This window comes from Mustelus asterias, chromosome 5, assembly GCF_964213995.1.
Source record: "Mustelus asterias chromosome 5, sMusAst1.hap1.1, whole genome shotgun sequence".
In the NCBI taxonomy this organism is placed as follows: Eukaryota; Metazoa; Chordata; class Chondrichthyes; order Carcharhiniformes; family Triakidae; genus Mustelus; species Mustelus asterias.
Genome location: NC_135805.1, coordinates 4,131,792 through 4,147,547, shown reverse-complemented (window position 1 = coordinate 4,147,547; position 15,756 = coordinate 4,131,792). Strand labels below are relative to the sequence as shown.

The following is a 15,756-nucleotide window of genomic DNA, read 5'->3' as shown; positions in this document are numbered from 1 at the left end:
ACCTTAAAAACTGTAAAAGAAACTGCAGGTTACACAATGGCTGCAGACAGACAGTTTCTGTTAAGAGTCAATAAGTTGCAAGTGATTGCAATTAGCTAATTAGTGTTAACAGGAAGTTGAATGAGAGCTTGTAAAGTGTGTGTGATTGAAAGTTGCCTAAAGGTGAACAGTATGTGCCAACACTGAGTGGTCATGCAGAGAGTGTATCCTAAACACAGTCAATGCTGGCACTTTAGTGAGAGTGAGAACCTGGTGCAGCAAGGGAAAGAGTTGCTGCTTTTTGGCTTCAATGCTTGTGGACTTGTTTGACAGGCACAGGTTTTGCAAACTTAAATGTCAAGTACTTACTTACAAACGAAAATCTATAGACCACCTCGGTTATCCTGATGGCAGTTTACATCCCACCCCATGCGGACGTGAAGATTGCGCTGAACGAAATATACACCATTACGAATAGCCTTGAGACAAAACAACCCGAGGCCTTGTTCATCGTGGTCGGGGACTTCAATCAGGCCAAGCTCAAGAGCGTATTACCAAGTTACCACCAACACGTCTCCTGCTCCACCAGAGACCCAAACATCCTAGACACTGCTACACAAATATCAAACATGCCTACCGCTCTATCGCCCGCCCACATTTTGGCTAATCAGACCACAAGGCTGTTCACCTGCTCCCGGCTTACAGGCAAAAACTGAAGCGGGAGAATCCATCAAAGAGAGTCGTGCAATTTGGTCTGAGGAATTGGATGATCTCCTGCTGGGCTGCTTGGAGTCAGTGGACTGGTCAGTATATAAAAACTCTGCAACCAGCCTGTGGTGATATAAACAGGGCTTAGTTTTAAGGCTGATAAAATTGGATATCCTAAATTAAAGAATTGGGCATATTAAAATCAAACACAGTCAAACCTCAGGCAGGCCAATTGTACAAATACAGAAACATGTCTGGGCCTGACCCATCAACCACCCATTAGCAGGAGATCATGGCACCCCATTGAAATGCACCGGCCTATTGTTAGAAGCCCAGATCGGGCCAGACTTTCTGTCACCAAGAGTTCCTGTAGATACCTTATCTGATAACAAGTTCAGCAGCATGGAGGTGAGATACCTGGGGGCGGACTGTAGTGTCCTGTCAGGCAGACATCAAGAAACCCACTGGGTGTTGGAACCCCCTCCTGGAACCTCATTGGCCAGAAGCCAGAGAAGTTTCTGGAAAGGCAAGCAGGCTGGGGGATAAAGGGACACACTTTGAGATGTGCATTGTCTCCAGACAGGACAGCTAGTGAGATTTTGCACATCCAGGCAAGTTGTGGGGTTACAGATAGTGTGACATGAACCCAATATCCCGGTTGAGGCCGTCCTTACACATCTCTTTAACCTGTGCTTAATGCTCCCTCCACTCACATTGTCTGTATCTTTGAGACTTGATTAGCTGTAAAGACTCACATTCCAATCATTATTCGTGTAAATTGAGTTTGTGTCTTTGTGCCCTGTTTGTGATCAGAACTCCCACCCACCTGACGAAGGAACAGCCTGTTCTGAAAGCTAGTGGCATTTGCTACCAAATAAACCTGTTGGACTTTAACCTGGTGTTGTTAGACATCTTACTGTGTTTACCTCAGTCCAACGCCGGCATCTCCACATCTATACAAGAAAGCCAGATACGATCTAAGGAGATCCATCAAAGATGCCAAAAGACAGAACTGGACCAAGCTAGAGTCCTAGGCTAGTCACACCGACCCCCGCCGATTATAGAACATAGAAAAGCTACAGCACAAACAGGCCCTTCGGCCCACAAGTTGCGCCGAACATGTCCCTACCTAATAGGCTTACCTATAACCCTCTATTTACTAACTTCCATGAACTTATTCAAAAGTCTCTTAAAAGACTCTATCGAATCCGCCTCCACCACCACTATCGGCAGCCGATTCCACACACCCACGACCCTCTGAGTTATGGCAAGGTCTGCAAGACATAACAGGCTACAGGATGAAGGCATGTAAAATCACCAGCTCCAACGCACCCCTCCCTGATGAGCTCAATGCATTCTACCCCCACTTTGAGCAAGTGGTCAGCGAGAGCATGCCCTCCACCCTGGAAGCCCTGGATGAACCTGTATCTGGGGTCACCATTGCAGATGTCAGAGCAGCTTTCTCGAAGGTCAACCCACGGAAAGCAACTGGCCCGGACGTGCACTCAGATCCTGCGCGGATCAGCTGGCGGTGGTATTCACAGACATCTTCAACCTCTCTTTACAACAATCTGAGGTTCCTATCTGCTTCAAGAAGACAACCATCATCCCGGTACCTAAGAAAAACCAAGCAGCGTGCCTTAATGACTATCGGTGGCTCTGACATCCATCATAATCATAGAAATCATAGAAACCCTACAGTGCAGAAGGAGGCCAGTCGGCCCATCGAGTCTGCACTGACCACAATCCCACCCAGGCCCTACCCCCACATATTTACCCGCTAATCCCTCTAACCTACGCATCCCAGGACTCTAAGGGGCAATTTTTAACTTGGCCAATCAACCTAACCCGCACATCTTTGGACTGTGGGAGGAAACCGGAGCACCCAGAGGAAACCCACGAAGACACGAGGAGAATGTGCAAACTCCACACAGTGACCTGAGCCAGGAATCGAACCCGGGACCCTGGAGCTGTGAAGCAGCAGTGCTAACCACTTAAGTGCTTCGAAAGGTTAGTCATGGCACGAATCAATTCCAGCCTCCCGGACTACCTGGATCCACTACAGTTTGCCTACCGCCGCAACAGGTCCACAGCAGATACCATTTCCCTGGCCCTGCACTCAACCCTGGAACACCTAGATAACAAGGACACATATGTCAAACTCCTATTTATTTACTACAGCTCAGCCTTCAACACTATTATTCCCAAAAAACTCATCTCCAAACTCCGTGACCTGGGCCTCAGCACCTCCCTCTGTGACTGGATCCTGAACTTCCTAACTCACAGACCACAATCAGTAAGGATAGGCAGCAACAACTCCTCCACGATCATCCCCAACACCGGTGCCCCACAAGGCTGTGTTCTCAGCCCCCTACTATACTCCTTATACACCTATTACTGTGAGGCCAAATTCCCCTCCAATTCGATTTTCAAGTTTGCTGACGACACCAACATAGTGGGTCGGATCTCAAACAATGACGAGTCAGAGTATAGGAATGAGATAGAGAATCTGGTGAACTGGTGTGGCAACAATAATCTCTCCCTCAATGTCAACAAAACGAAGGAGATTGTCATCGACTTCAGGAAGCGTAAAGGAGAACATGCCCCTGTCTACATCAATGGGGACGAAGTAGAAAGGGTCGAGAGCTTCAAGTTTTTAGGTGTCCAGATCACCAACAACCTGTCCTGGTCCCCCCATGCCGACACTATAGTTAAGAAAGCCCACCAACGCCTCTACATTTTCAGAAGACTAAGGAAATTTGGCATGTCAGCTACGAATCTCACCAATGTTGGAGTAAACTCAAAATTAAAGGATACAAGATGGTTACCTGGCACAAAATGAACTCTGGGAAAAGACATTAAGATGTGCTGACTTGGGCACAGACACTGCACAACGAGTTAAATCCTGTTAGTGTCTAAATTACTGCAGGAAATATATCAGACCTTGAGGCACCTTAGCTTGAGATAAAGCAGAACCAAAACAATGAGTTTTTGTCACGAGATCAGTCGTTGATTGGGGGCATAAATGCATAAATGTATCTACTCTATGCATAACGATGTGCTAACGGCTAATGTCCGTACTTGTCCATTATTTGAACATGTATAAAAGGTGCTCAACTGCCATTTTAAAGTTGAGAAGGTGACTGCGTGCACTGCGGAGAGCCCAGCGCTTCTCCCAAAGCTTTGTCCGAAAAACTGCGTGTTGAATCTTTAGATCTGACTCCGAGTGGTGATTTTCCCACAACACCAACTTTTACAGATGCACCGTAGAAAGCATTCTTTCTGGTTGTATCACAGCTCCTGCTCTGCCCAAGACTGCAAGAAACTACAAAAGGTCGTGAATGTAGCCCAATCCATCACGCAAACCAGCCTCCCACCCATTGACTCTGTCTGCACTTCCCGCTGCCTCAGCAAAGCAGCCAGCATAATTAAGGACCTCATGCACCCTGGACATTCTCTCTTCCACCTTCTTCCGTCGGGAAAAAGATACAAAAGTCTGAGGTCACATATCAACCGACTCAAGAACAGCTTCTTCCCTGCTGCTGTCAGACTTTTGAATGGACTTACCTTGCATTAAGTTGATCTATCTCTACACCCTAGCTATGACTGTAACACTACATTCTGCACTCTCTCGTTTCCTTCTCTACGAACGGTACGTTAATACATGTGACAATAATAAATCAAATCAAAAAGACTAATTAAATAACTTAAACAAGGTCCAATCTAGGTGTCAGTGTAGGTGATGTGTGCCATCTGCAGCACATGGGAGTTTGTGAACAGCAATCGTAGATAACAACATAAGAACTAGGAGCAGGCGTAGGCCATTTGACCTCGCCACCCTGCTCTGCCATTCAATAAGATCATGGCTGATTTTTTCCTGGACTCAGCTCCACTTACCCGCCCACTCACCATAACCCTTAATTCCTTTGCTGTTCAAAACTTTATCTATCCTTGCCTTAAAAACATTCAATGAGGTAGCCTCAACTGCTTCACTGGGCAGGGAATTCCACAGATTCACAAACCTTTGTGTGAAAAAGTTCCTCCTCGACTCAGTCCTAAATCTGCTTCCCCTTATTTTGAGGCTATGTCCCCTAGTTCTAGTTTCACCCGCCAGTGGAAACAACCTCCCTGCTTCTATCTTATCTATTCCCTTCATAATCTTATATGTTTCTACAAGATTTCCCTTCATTCTTCTAAATTCCAATGAGTATAGCCCCAGTCTACTCAGTCTCCCCTCATAAGCCAACCCTCCCAACTCCGGAATCAACCTAGTGAATCTCCTCTGTACCCCCTCCAGTGCCAGTATATCCTTTCTCAAAACTGTTCACAGTACTCCAGGTGTGGCCTCACCAGCACCTTATACAGCTGCAACATAACCTCGCTGTTTTTAAACTCCATCCCTCGAGCAATGAAGGACAAAATTCCATTTGCCTTCTTAATTACCTGCTCACCTGCAAACCAACTTTTTGTGATTCATGCACAAGGACACCCAGGTCCCTCTGCACAGCAGCATGCTGCAATTTTTTACCATTTAAATAATAGTCCATTTTGCTGTTATTCCTACCAAAATGGATGACCTCACATTTACCAACATTGTGCTCCATCTGCCAGACCCTCGCCCACTCACTTAAATTATCATATCCCTCTGTCCTTTGTACACTTTGCTCTACCACTCATTTTAGTGTCATCTGCAAACTTTGCACATTATACTTGGTCCCGAACTCCAAATCATCTATGTAAATTGTAAACAATTGCAATCCCTACACTGATCCCTGAGGCACACTGATCGCCAACCAGAAAAGCACCCATTTACCCCCACTCTTTGCTTTCCGTTAGTTAACCAATCCTCTATCCATGCTAAACATTACCCGTAACGCCATGCATCTTTATCTTATGCAACAGCCTTTTGTGTGGCATCTAGTTGAATGCCTTCTGGAAATCCAGATACACCACATCCACCGGTTCCCCATTGTCCACCGTGCACGTAATGTCCTCAAAGAATTCCAGTAAATTAGTTAAACAAGATCTGCCTTCCATGAACCCATGCTGCATCTTCCCAATGGGACAATTTCTATCCAGATGTCTCACTATTTCTTCCTTGATGATAGATTAAAGCATTTTCCCTGCAACAGAAGTTAAGCAAACTGGCCTATAGTTACCCGCCTTTCATCTACCTCCTTTTTTAAACAGTGGCGTCATATTTGTTTGCCAATCTGCCGGAACCGCTCCAGAGTCCAGACAGTTTTGGTAAATTACCATGAGCACATTTGCTGTTTCCCCCGCCATCTTTTTTAGTACCCTGGGGTGCATTCCATCAGGGCCAGGAGACTTGTCTACCTTTGGCCCCATTAACTTGCCCAACACTACCTCTTTCATGATAATGATAGTTTCTAGGTCCTCACCTGCCATAGCCTTCCTGTCATCAATTTTTGGCATGTTATTTGTGTCTTCCACTGTGAAGACCGACACAAAATACCTGTTCAATGCCTCGGCCATTTCCTCATTTCCCATTATTAAATCCTCCTTCTCATCCTCTGAAGGACCAATGTTTACTTTAGCTACTCTTTTTTATTTTATATATTTGTAGGAACATTTGCTTTTTAAAAATATTTTGAGCTAGTTTACTCTCATAATCCTCCAGTTTCCCACTAATCTTTGCCACTTTGTATGCATTTTCTTTCAATTTGATCCCTCCTTTGTTTCCTTAGATATCCATGGCTGATTATCTCCTTTTCTACAGTCCTTCCTTATCACTGGTATATACTTTTGCTGAGCACTGTGAAAGATCGCTTTGAAAGTCCTCCACTGTTCCTCAATTGTCCCACCATAAAGTCTTTGCTCCCAGTCTACCTTAGCCAACTCCTCCCTCATCCCTTTGTCATCTCCTTTGTTTCAGCACAGGACACTGGTATTGGATTTTACCTTCTCACCCTCCGTCTCCATTCAACCATACTGTGATCGCTCCTTCCGAGAGGATCCCTAACTGTGAGATTATTAATTATTCCCGTCTCAATCTGCTTGGTTTCATCGGTCAGAACATTGAATACAGGAGTTGGGACATCTTGTTAAAGTTGTACAAGACATTGGTAAGGCCACACTCGGAATACTGTGTGCAATTCTGGTCAGCGTATTATAGAAAGGATATTATTTAACTAGAAAGAGTGCAGAAAACATTTACTAGGATGCTACCAGGACTTGATGGATTGAGTTATAAGGAGAGGTTGAATAGATTGGGACTTTTTTCTCTGGAGCGTAGGAGGCTGAGGGGGTGACCTTATAGAGGTCTATAAAATAATGAGGGGCATAGACAAGGTAGATAGTCAATATCTTTTCCCAAAGGTAGGGGAGTCTAAAACTAGAGGGCATAGGTTTAAGATGAGAGGGAAGAGATACAAAAGTGTCCAGAGGGGCAATTTTTTCACACAGAGGGTGGTGAGTGTCTGGAACAAGCTGCCAGAGGTAGTAGTGGAGGCGGGTACAATTTTATCTTTTGAAAAGCATTTAGACAGTTACATGGGTACGATGGGTATAGAGGAATATGGGTCAAATGCGGGCAATTGGATTAGCTTAGGGGTTTTTAAAAAAAAGGGCGGCATGAACAAGTTGGGCCGAAGGGCCTGTTTCCATGCTGTAAATCTCTATGACTCATTACACAGGACCAGATCTAGGACAGCTTGCTCCCTCGTAGGTTCCATTACATGCCGTTTGAGAAAAATAAGTTCATCACAGCTCAAGAGTTGTTCGGCTAGAGGCTGAGGTTCAGACATTGCAAGGCATCAGGTAGGAAGAGAGCTAGCTGGATACTTTGATCCAGGAGGCTGTCACATCCTTTATGGACATAAATATTAAAAGAGCAAGCCAGCATGGCTGATCTGATTGAGGCCTCAACTCCACATTCCGCCTACCCCCAATGACTCTGACTCCCATGATAGTCAAAAAATATATCTACTTCTGCCTTTAAAGTATTCCATGACTCTGCCTCCACAAACGAGTTCCAACGGTTCATGACTCTAAGAAAACATTTCTCATCTTCATCTGAAATAGGAGATTCCTTATTTTTAAAATGTATCCCCCTAGTTCCAGTCTCTCCCACGAGAAATAGCCTTTCAGCATCCACTCTGTCAGGATCTCCGAGGCTAGGAAACAGTACAGATCTGGTTAGTGGGCCCAGACAGGAGGGAGATCCCAGGTGCAATGCCGGAGAGGCCCGAGTCTTTGTCCTTATCCAATAAGAATGAGGTTCCTGCTGCCTGTGGATCAGGGCAAGTCTGCAGGAGGAATGAGCAAATTAATCACAGCACCATGTAATAGGGAGCCATCCAAATAGATGGATGAGTGAAAAATAAAGTGGTAATGGCTAAGGCAGTATAGTCTGGGAACAGATATTGTTCTCTATAACTGCAACCGGAATCTCTGACAATTGTGCTGCCTGCCTGGGATAAAGACACCTCCTTGATTCTAGAGAAGAACCCCTGGAATGGGAATGGAAGGACCCCACTATCGTTATTCATGCATATAATCATACAAGCCGCTAGCCTCTTCATGAGACAACCATACAACATGGCGGCAGTAGGTGAAGAACCCCAAAATCCCCAACAATGAAAAGGTAAAGAAACTGCAGTCTGACATGAGAGGCATGCACCTAACACAGTGACCTCGTACACACCGATGTAGGTTGCTTAAGAAGCTCCATTACAGGTATGGAGGCTGAAGGGCAGAAAAAAAAATCCATTGTGCAGTGTGAGGAGACTCCATGAACATGGAAACCTAACTGCAATAATCTTGTCTGGAGACAATACACATCTTTTTAGCCTGTCTTGATGCTCTCTCCACTCATGTTGTTTTGTTTCTTAAAGACTTGATTAGTTGTAAGTATTCGCATTCCAACCATTATTCATGTAAATTGAGTCTGTATCTTTATATGCCCTGTTTGTGAACAGAATTCCCACTCACCTGAAGAAGGGGCTTGGAGCTCCGAAAGCTTGTGTGGCTTTTGCTACCAAATAAACCTGTTGGACTTTAACCTGGTGTTGTTAAACTTCTTACTGTGTTTACCCCAGTCCAACGCCGGCATCTCCACATCATGCAATAATCTTGCCAAGACCAATCTTCCTTCACCAACACCCATTATTTACAATGTGAATGAAGTACTGCTTCAAGCCCCAGAATCTTTTGACTGCCAGCCTGAGTCAGTCAGCTGGTTTTTAAACCATCCTGCTGCTCCTTCCCTATTTGGCGAGCCTTCACTCACTTAATTGGGGAGCTTGTACTCTGAAAGAGCCACACTAGGAAGCTCAGAGGAACAGAGGAATCTTGGGTTACTTATTCACAGATCCTTAAAGTTGGCAGAGCATGTGAATAGGACAGTGAAGAAGGCATTTGGGACACTTGCTTTCATCAGTTATGGTATAGAATATAAGAGGAAGGAGGTAATGTTGGAGCTGTACAAAGCGCTGGTTAGGCCACAGCTGGAATACGGTGCAGTTCTGGTCACCTCACTGTAGGAAGGATGTGGTAGGACGAGAGGGGGTACAGAGGAGATTCACCAGTATGTTGCCTGGTGAAGGGGATGGTGGGGGATGGTGCATTTGAGCTATAAAGAGAGGCTACTTAGGCTTGAATTGTTTTCTTTAGAGCAGAGAAGACTAAGGGGGGTTGTGATTGAGGTGTATAAGATTATGAGGAGTATTATGAGGGTGAGTACTCCTTGGTTGAGGGGATCAATCACAAGGGGCATAATTTTCTGGTAAGGGGCAGAGATTCAGAGGGTATTTGAGGAAGAATCGGTTTAGTCAGACAGTGATGAGAATCTGGAATGCATTACCTGGGAAAGTAGTTCAGGCCGGAAACCTTACAACCTTTAAAAACCTTTATGGAGAGATGATGGCCTAGTGGTATTACTGCTAGACTATTAATCCAGAAACTCAGCTAATGTTCCAGGGACCCGGGGTCGAATCCCACCACGGAAGATGGTGGAATTTGAATTCAATTTTAAAAATATGGAATTAAGAATCTACTGATGACAATAAAACCATTGTCAATTGTCTGAAAAACCCATCTGGTTCACTAATTATAGAACATAGAACAGTACAGCACAGAACAGGCCCTTCGGCCCACAATGTTGTGCCGAGCTTTATCTGAAACCATGATCAAGCTATCCCACTCCCTATCATCCTGGTGTGCTCCATGTGCCTATCCAATAACCGCTTAAATGTTCCTAAAGTGTCTGACTCCACTATCACTGCAGGCAGTCCATTCCACACCCCAACCACTCTCTGCGTAAAGAACCCACCTCTGATATCCTTCCTGTATCTCCCACCATGAACCCTATAGTTATGCCCCCTCGTAATAGCTCCATCCACCCGAGGAAATAGTCTTTGAACGTTCACTCTACCTATCCCCTTCATCATTTTATAAACCTCTATTAAGTCTCCCCTCAGCCTCCTCCGCTCCAGAGAGAACAGCCCTAACTCCCTCAACCTTTCCTCATAAGACCTACCCTCCAAACCAGGCAGCATCCTGGTAAATCTCCTCTGCACTCTTTCCAGCGCTTCCACATCCTTCCTATAGTGAGGTGACCAGAACTGCACACAATACTCCCAATGTGGTCTCACCAAGGTCCTGTACAGTTGCAGCATAACCCCACGGCTCTTAAACTCCAACCCCCTGTTAATAAAAGCTAACACACTATAGGTCTTCTTCACAGCTCTATCCACTTGAGTGGCAACCTTTAGACATCTGTGGATATGAACCCCAAGATCTCTCTGTTCCTCCACAGTCTTCAGAACCCTACCTTTGACCCTGTAATCCACATTTAAATTAGTCCTACCAAAATGAATCACCTCACATTTATCAGGGTTAAACTCCATTTGCCATTTTTCAGGCCAGCTTTGCATCCTATCTATGTCTCTTTGCAGACTACAACAGCCCTCCACCTCATCCACTACTCCACCAATCTTGGTGTCATCAGCAAATTTACTGATCCACCCTCCAGCCCCCTCCTCTAAGTCATTAATAAAAATCACAAAGAGCAGAGGACCAAGCACTGATCCCTGCGGCACTCCGCTAGCAACCTGCCTCCAATCCGAAAATTTTCCATCGACCACCACCCTCTGTCTTCGATCAGACAGCCAGTTACCTATCCAATCGGCCAACTTTCCCTCTATCCCACACCTCCTCACTTTCATCATAAGCCGACCATGGGGGACCTTATCAAACGCTCTACTAAAATCCATGTATATGACATCAACTGCCCTACCTTCATCAACACACTTAGTTACCTCCTCAAAAAATTCTATCAAATTTATGAGGCACGACTTGCCCTTCACGAATCCGTGCTGACTATCCCGGATTAATCCGCATCTTTCTAAATGGTCGTAAATTCCATCTCTAAGGACCTTTTCCATCAATTTACCAACCACCGAAGTAAGACTAACCGGTCTATAATTACCAGGGTCATTTCTATTCCCTTTCTTAAACAGAGGAACAACATTCGCCATTCTCCAGTCCTCTGGCACCATCCCCGTGGACAGCGAGGACCCAAAGATCAAAGCCAAAGGCCCGTCACTTTTACTTTGGTAGTGGGCAAATTGTTAGAATCCTGAGAGATCGGATAAAGTGTCACTTAGAACAGCATAGACTAGTCAGAGAAATGATGTGGAGATGCCGGCGTTGAACTAGGGTAAACACAGTAAGAGTTTTAACAACACCAGGTTAAAGTCCAACAGGTTTATTTGGTAGCAAATGCCATTAACTTTCGGAGTTCTGCTCCTTTATTTGAATTCAAAAGAAAGAGAGAGAAAAATAGCGATTTAGGTTAAGAGTGACAAGAAGAGACAAAATATTTAACAATAATAATACATGAATGAATAAGGTGCAACCAGTGAAAAATGCTCAAAAATTAAAGGCACATCCGAATGCAAAGCAATCAGAACAAAATATGCAAATTAACTACAAATAGAGATAAATGGATTTAATCAAATAACCATTAAAGAGGCATTGCACAGTAACCAAGATTGGGAACTAAAATTCCCAATTGATGCTTCAAAAAGACAGACAATTAGAAATGAGGTGGCAGGGGCAAGAGAGAGAGAGAAACATAGAGAGAGAGAGAGAGAGTGAGAGAGACACAGAGAGAGAGAGAGAGAGAGCGTCCGGACATACAGACAATAATGAGGAAGGATATTGGCTGCAGAGGAAACACTGGTGAGGGCAGTTTACGAAGCTGAGTAGCTATACTGTTGAACAGTGTATTAATCAAGAAATAAGAGGAGCTTCGAACAAAGGCAGTGCAATAATCATGGGGACTTCAAATAATCTTCATATGGACTAGACAAATCAAAACTGGAGACAAGTTCATGGAATTCATTTGAGACAGTTTCCTAGGACAATGAAACAGGGTTAACTAATGATTTGATAGCAAGGATCCACTGGGAAAGTGTGATCATAACATGGTAGAATTTCAAATTGACTTTGATAGTGAATTACTGAACTTAAATAAAGCCAATTAGGTGCAAGGGTTGAGCTGTGAGCTGTTTTTTGTAATGTTGATTGAGGGATAAATATTGGCCAGGGTACCGAGTGTGACTCTTCTTTCAGACCCTGTCAAAACCAACCACAACAGGCTGACAGTGTCTATGTTTACCCTCTCATCTGAAAAGTGGCACCTCCAACAGTGCAGCACTTCCTCAGGTACTACATTAGAGTGTCAAGCTAAACTTGTCCTCAGATCTATGGAGTGGGACTTGAGTCCATAACCTGCTGAATCACAGTTGACAGTAGTGAAGGCATTGAAGGATTTGAAACAAAGGATGAGATTTTTAAATCGAGAATAAGAAGAAATGTAGGTCAGCAAGTTGACGGGTGATGGGTGAACAGTTGAGAATATGGGCATGTTTTGAATGAGCATTCATGGAGGGTTTAAAATGCGAGGCTGGCCAAGAAAGCATTGAAATAGTCAAGCATGGATATTAATGGAAACATGGTTGAAAGTTCCCGAAGGTTCCAGGTGGACAGCAATGAGAGTCTCTTAGAATAAACCCAGTAGCACTGTGAACAGACACCTCTTGCTTTCTCACCCAATGCTCAGCCAGGTCTCTTTCGTTTCCTCGTCAGATGTCAGTCCCGAAAGTGAGTCTCCCCCAAAGAAGGTCACGTAGAGTCGGTCCTGCGGGATCCCATAGACCTCAGTCAGCAATTCCCAGGCCATTCTGCAAGCTTCCTCCTGCCACACACACACGGCAAACAATTATTCTCTTAGCATTCTGCAGCCAACATGCCCACTGATCTAATCCAGAGGTTAAATCATGCAGCCCCTCCCCAGAGCTTGAAATTAAACTCTGCTCACTATTAACCCCGTCCCATTACCCTCTCCCTTTTTTCTCTGCATCTGGCTGAGTCTTGAAGGACAGATCTACCAAACCGGACCTGCAGCAGGTAAAGTGGGAAACCACAAGAGAGGAAAACCTTGTCTTCAACAATCTACCTGACGCACTTGCATAGGCCACTGCGACCACGGCACAGACCTTGTGGATACACTCCTTTGTGTTATGTGGCAATACCAGCACACTAAATGGGACAGAGTTTGAATAAATCCAAACTCAAAACTAAACATCCTTGAGGTGCTGTGGGCCATCAGCAGATGTGTATTCAACTACAATTTGTAACCTCATGATCCAGCATATTGACAAGGTACCGCATGGTAGGTTGTTGCATAAAGTTAAATCTCACGGGATCCAGGGTGAGGTATTTAAATGGATACAAAATTGGCTTCTGTCAAGGGTTGTTTTTCAAACTGGAGGCCTGTGACCAGCGGTGTGCCTCAGGGATCAGTGCTGGGCCCACTGTTATTTGTCATTTATATTAATGATTTGGATGAGAATATAGGGGGCATGGTTAGTAAGTTTGCAGGTGACACCAAGATTGGTGGCATGGTGGACAGTGAGGAAGGTTATCTCCAATTGCCAGTGGGCTGACGAATGACAGATGGAGTTTAATTTAGACAAATGCAAGGTAATGCATTTTGGTAGATTGAACCAGGGCAGGACTTACTCAGTTAATGGTAGGGCGTTGGGGAGAGTTACAGAACAAAGAGATCTAGGGGTACATGTTCATAGCTCCTTGAAAGTGGAGTCACGGGTGGACAGAGTGGTGAAGAAGGCATTCGGCATGCTTGGTTTCATTGGTCAGAACATTGAATTCAGGAGTTGGGACGTCTTGTTGAAGTTGTACAAGACATTGGTAAGGCCACACTTGGAATACTGTGTGCAATTCTGGTCACCCTATTATAGAAAGGATATTATTAAACTAGAAAGAGTGCAGAAAAGATTCACTAGGATGCTACTGGGACTTGATGGATTGAGTTATAAGGAGAGGCTGAATAGACTGGGACTTTTTTCTCTGGAGCGTAGGAGGCTGAGGGGTGATCTTATAGAGGTCTATAAAATGATGAGGGGCATAGACAAGGTAGATCGCCAATATCTTTTCCCAAAGGTCAGGGAGTCTAAAACTAGAGGGCATAGGTTTAAGGTGAGAGATACAAAAGTGTCCAGAGGGGCAATTTTTTCACACAGAGGGAGGTGAGTGTCTGGAACAAGCTGCCAGAGGTAGTCGTAGAAGCGGGTACAATTTTATCTTTTAAAAAGCATTTAGGTAGTTACATAGGTACGATGGGTATAGAGGGATATGGGCCAAATGCGGGCAATTGGGATTAGTTTAGGGGTTTTTTAAAAAAGGGCGGCATGGACAAGTTGGGCCGAAGGGCCTGTTTCCATGCTGTAAACCTCTATGACTCAATATCTCCTACTCTCCCATCACCACCAAACTCCAGACTGGGCATCCATGAGGCACTATGGAACAGCAGCAGAATTGTTCTCAACCACAATGTTATGACCCACCCCTGCACCAAGTGGGCACGCACCCAACCCAACCCCCACCCACCTCCATACCTGACCCGACACCCACCCACCCCTGCACCCGACCCAGCACCCACCCACCCCTGCACCCGACCCGACACCCACCCACCCCTGCACCCGACCCAGCACCCACCCACCCCTGCACCTGACCCGGCACCCACCCACCCCTGCACCCGACCCGACACCCACCCACCCCTGCACCCGACCCGGCACCCACCCACCCCTGCACCCGACCTGGCACCCACCCACCCCTGCACCTGACCCGGCACCCACCCACCCCTGCACCCGACCCGACACCCACCCACCCCTGCACCCGACCCGGCACCCACCCCTGCACCCGACCCAGCACCCACCCACCCCTGCACCTGAACCAGCACCTACCCACCCCTGCACCCGACCCGGCACCCACCTAACCCCATACCTGACTCCCCCGACCTGGTTAGACACCACTCCACCTCCTGCCCTGATACAGCTGGAAACCTATTAACTGCCTATCTTGGCCTCCTCTACTGGTTCCCAGCATCATAGATGCCAGTCTCCAGTCAGTTTGATTCACTTACGCAATATCAAAAAGGGCTAAAGACAATGGACACTGCAAAGGCTTTGGGCCCTGATAACATTCCATTAATAGTACTGAAGACATGTGTTCCAGAACTTTTCGCTCCCCTAGCCAAGATTTCCAGTATAGTTACAACACTGGCATCTACCTGATAATATGGAAAATTGTCCAGGTACACAAAAAGCAGGAGAAATCCACCCCGGCAAATTATGGCCCCATTTGCTCGCGATCATCGGTAAAATGATGGAAAGCATCATCAACAGCACCTGTTCAACAATTACCCACTCAGTGACGCCCACTTTGGGTTTTGCCTGGGTCACTCAGCTCCTGACCTCATTACAGCCTTGGTTCAAACATGGACAAAAGAGCTGAATTCCAGAGGTGAGGTGAGAGTGACAACACCCCGTGGCCAAATTCCCCTCCAATTCGATTTTCAAGTTTGCTGATGACACCACCATATTGGGTCGGATCTCAAACAATGACGAGACAGAGTACAGGAATGAGATAGAGAATCTGGTGAACTGGTGAAGCAACAATAACCTCTCCCTCAATGTCAACAAAACGAAGGAGATTGTCATGGACCTCAGGAAGCGTAAA

General features: G+C 45.5%; 1 protein-coding gene across 3 annotated transcripts in view; it reads right to left on the bottom strand.

Moving 5' to 3' along the window:
* The window catches only part of aars2 (alanyl-tRNA synthetase 2, mitochondrial (putative)), a 149,509-nt gene that overhangs the window by 122,335 nt on the left and 11,418 nt on the right, over positions 1-15,756 (bottom strand). For all 3 annotated transcript variants that reach the window (XR_013497728.1, XR_013497729.1, XM_078212113.1), the window contains exon 3: positions 12,765-12,910. Coding sequence is in view for 1 of the 3 variants with exons in the window: in XM_078212113.1 (XP_078068239.1) it covers positions 12,765-12,910 (146 nt within the window). In the remaining 2 variants the exon portion in view is untranslated. The remainder of the gene's footprint in view (positions 1-12,764; positions 12,911-15,756) is intronic.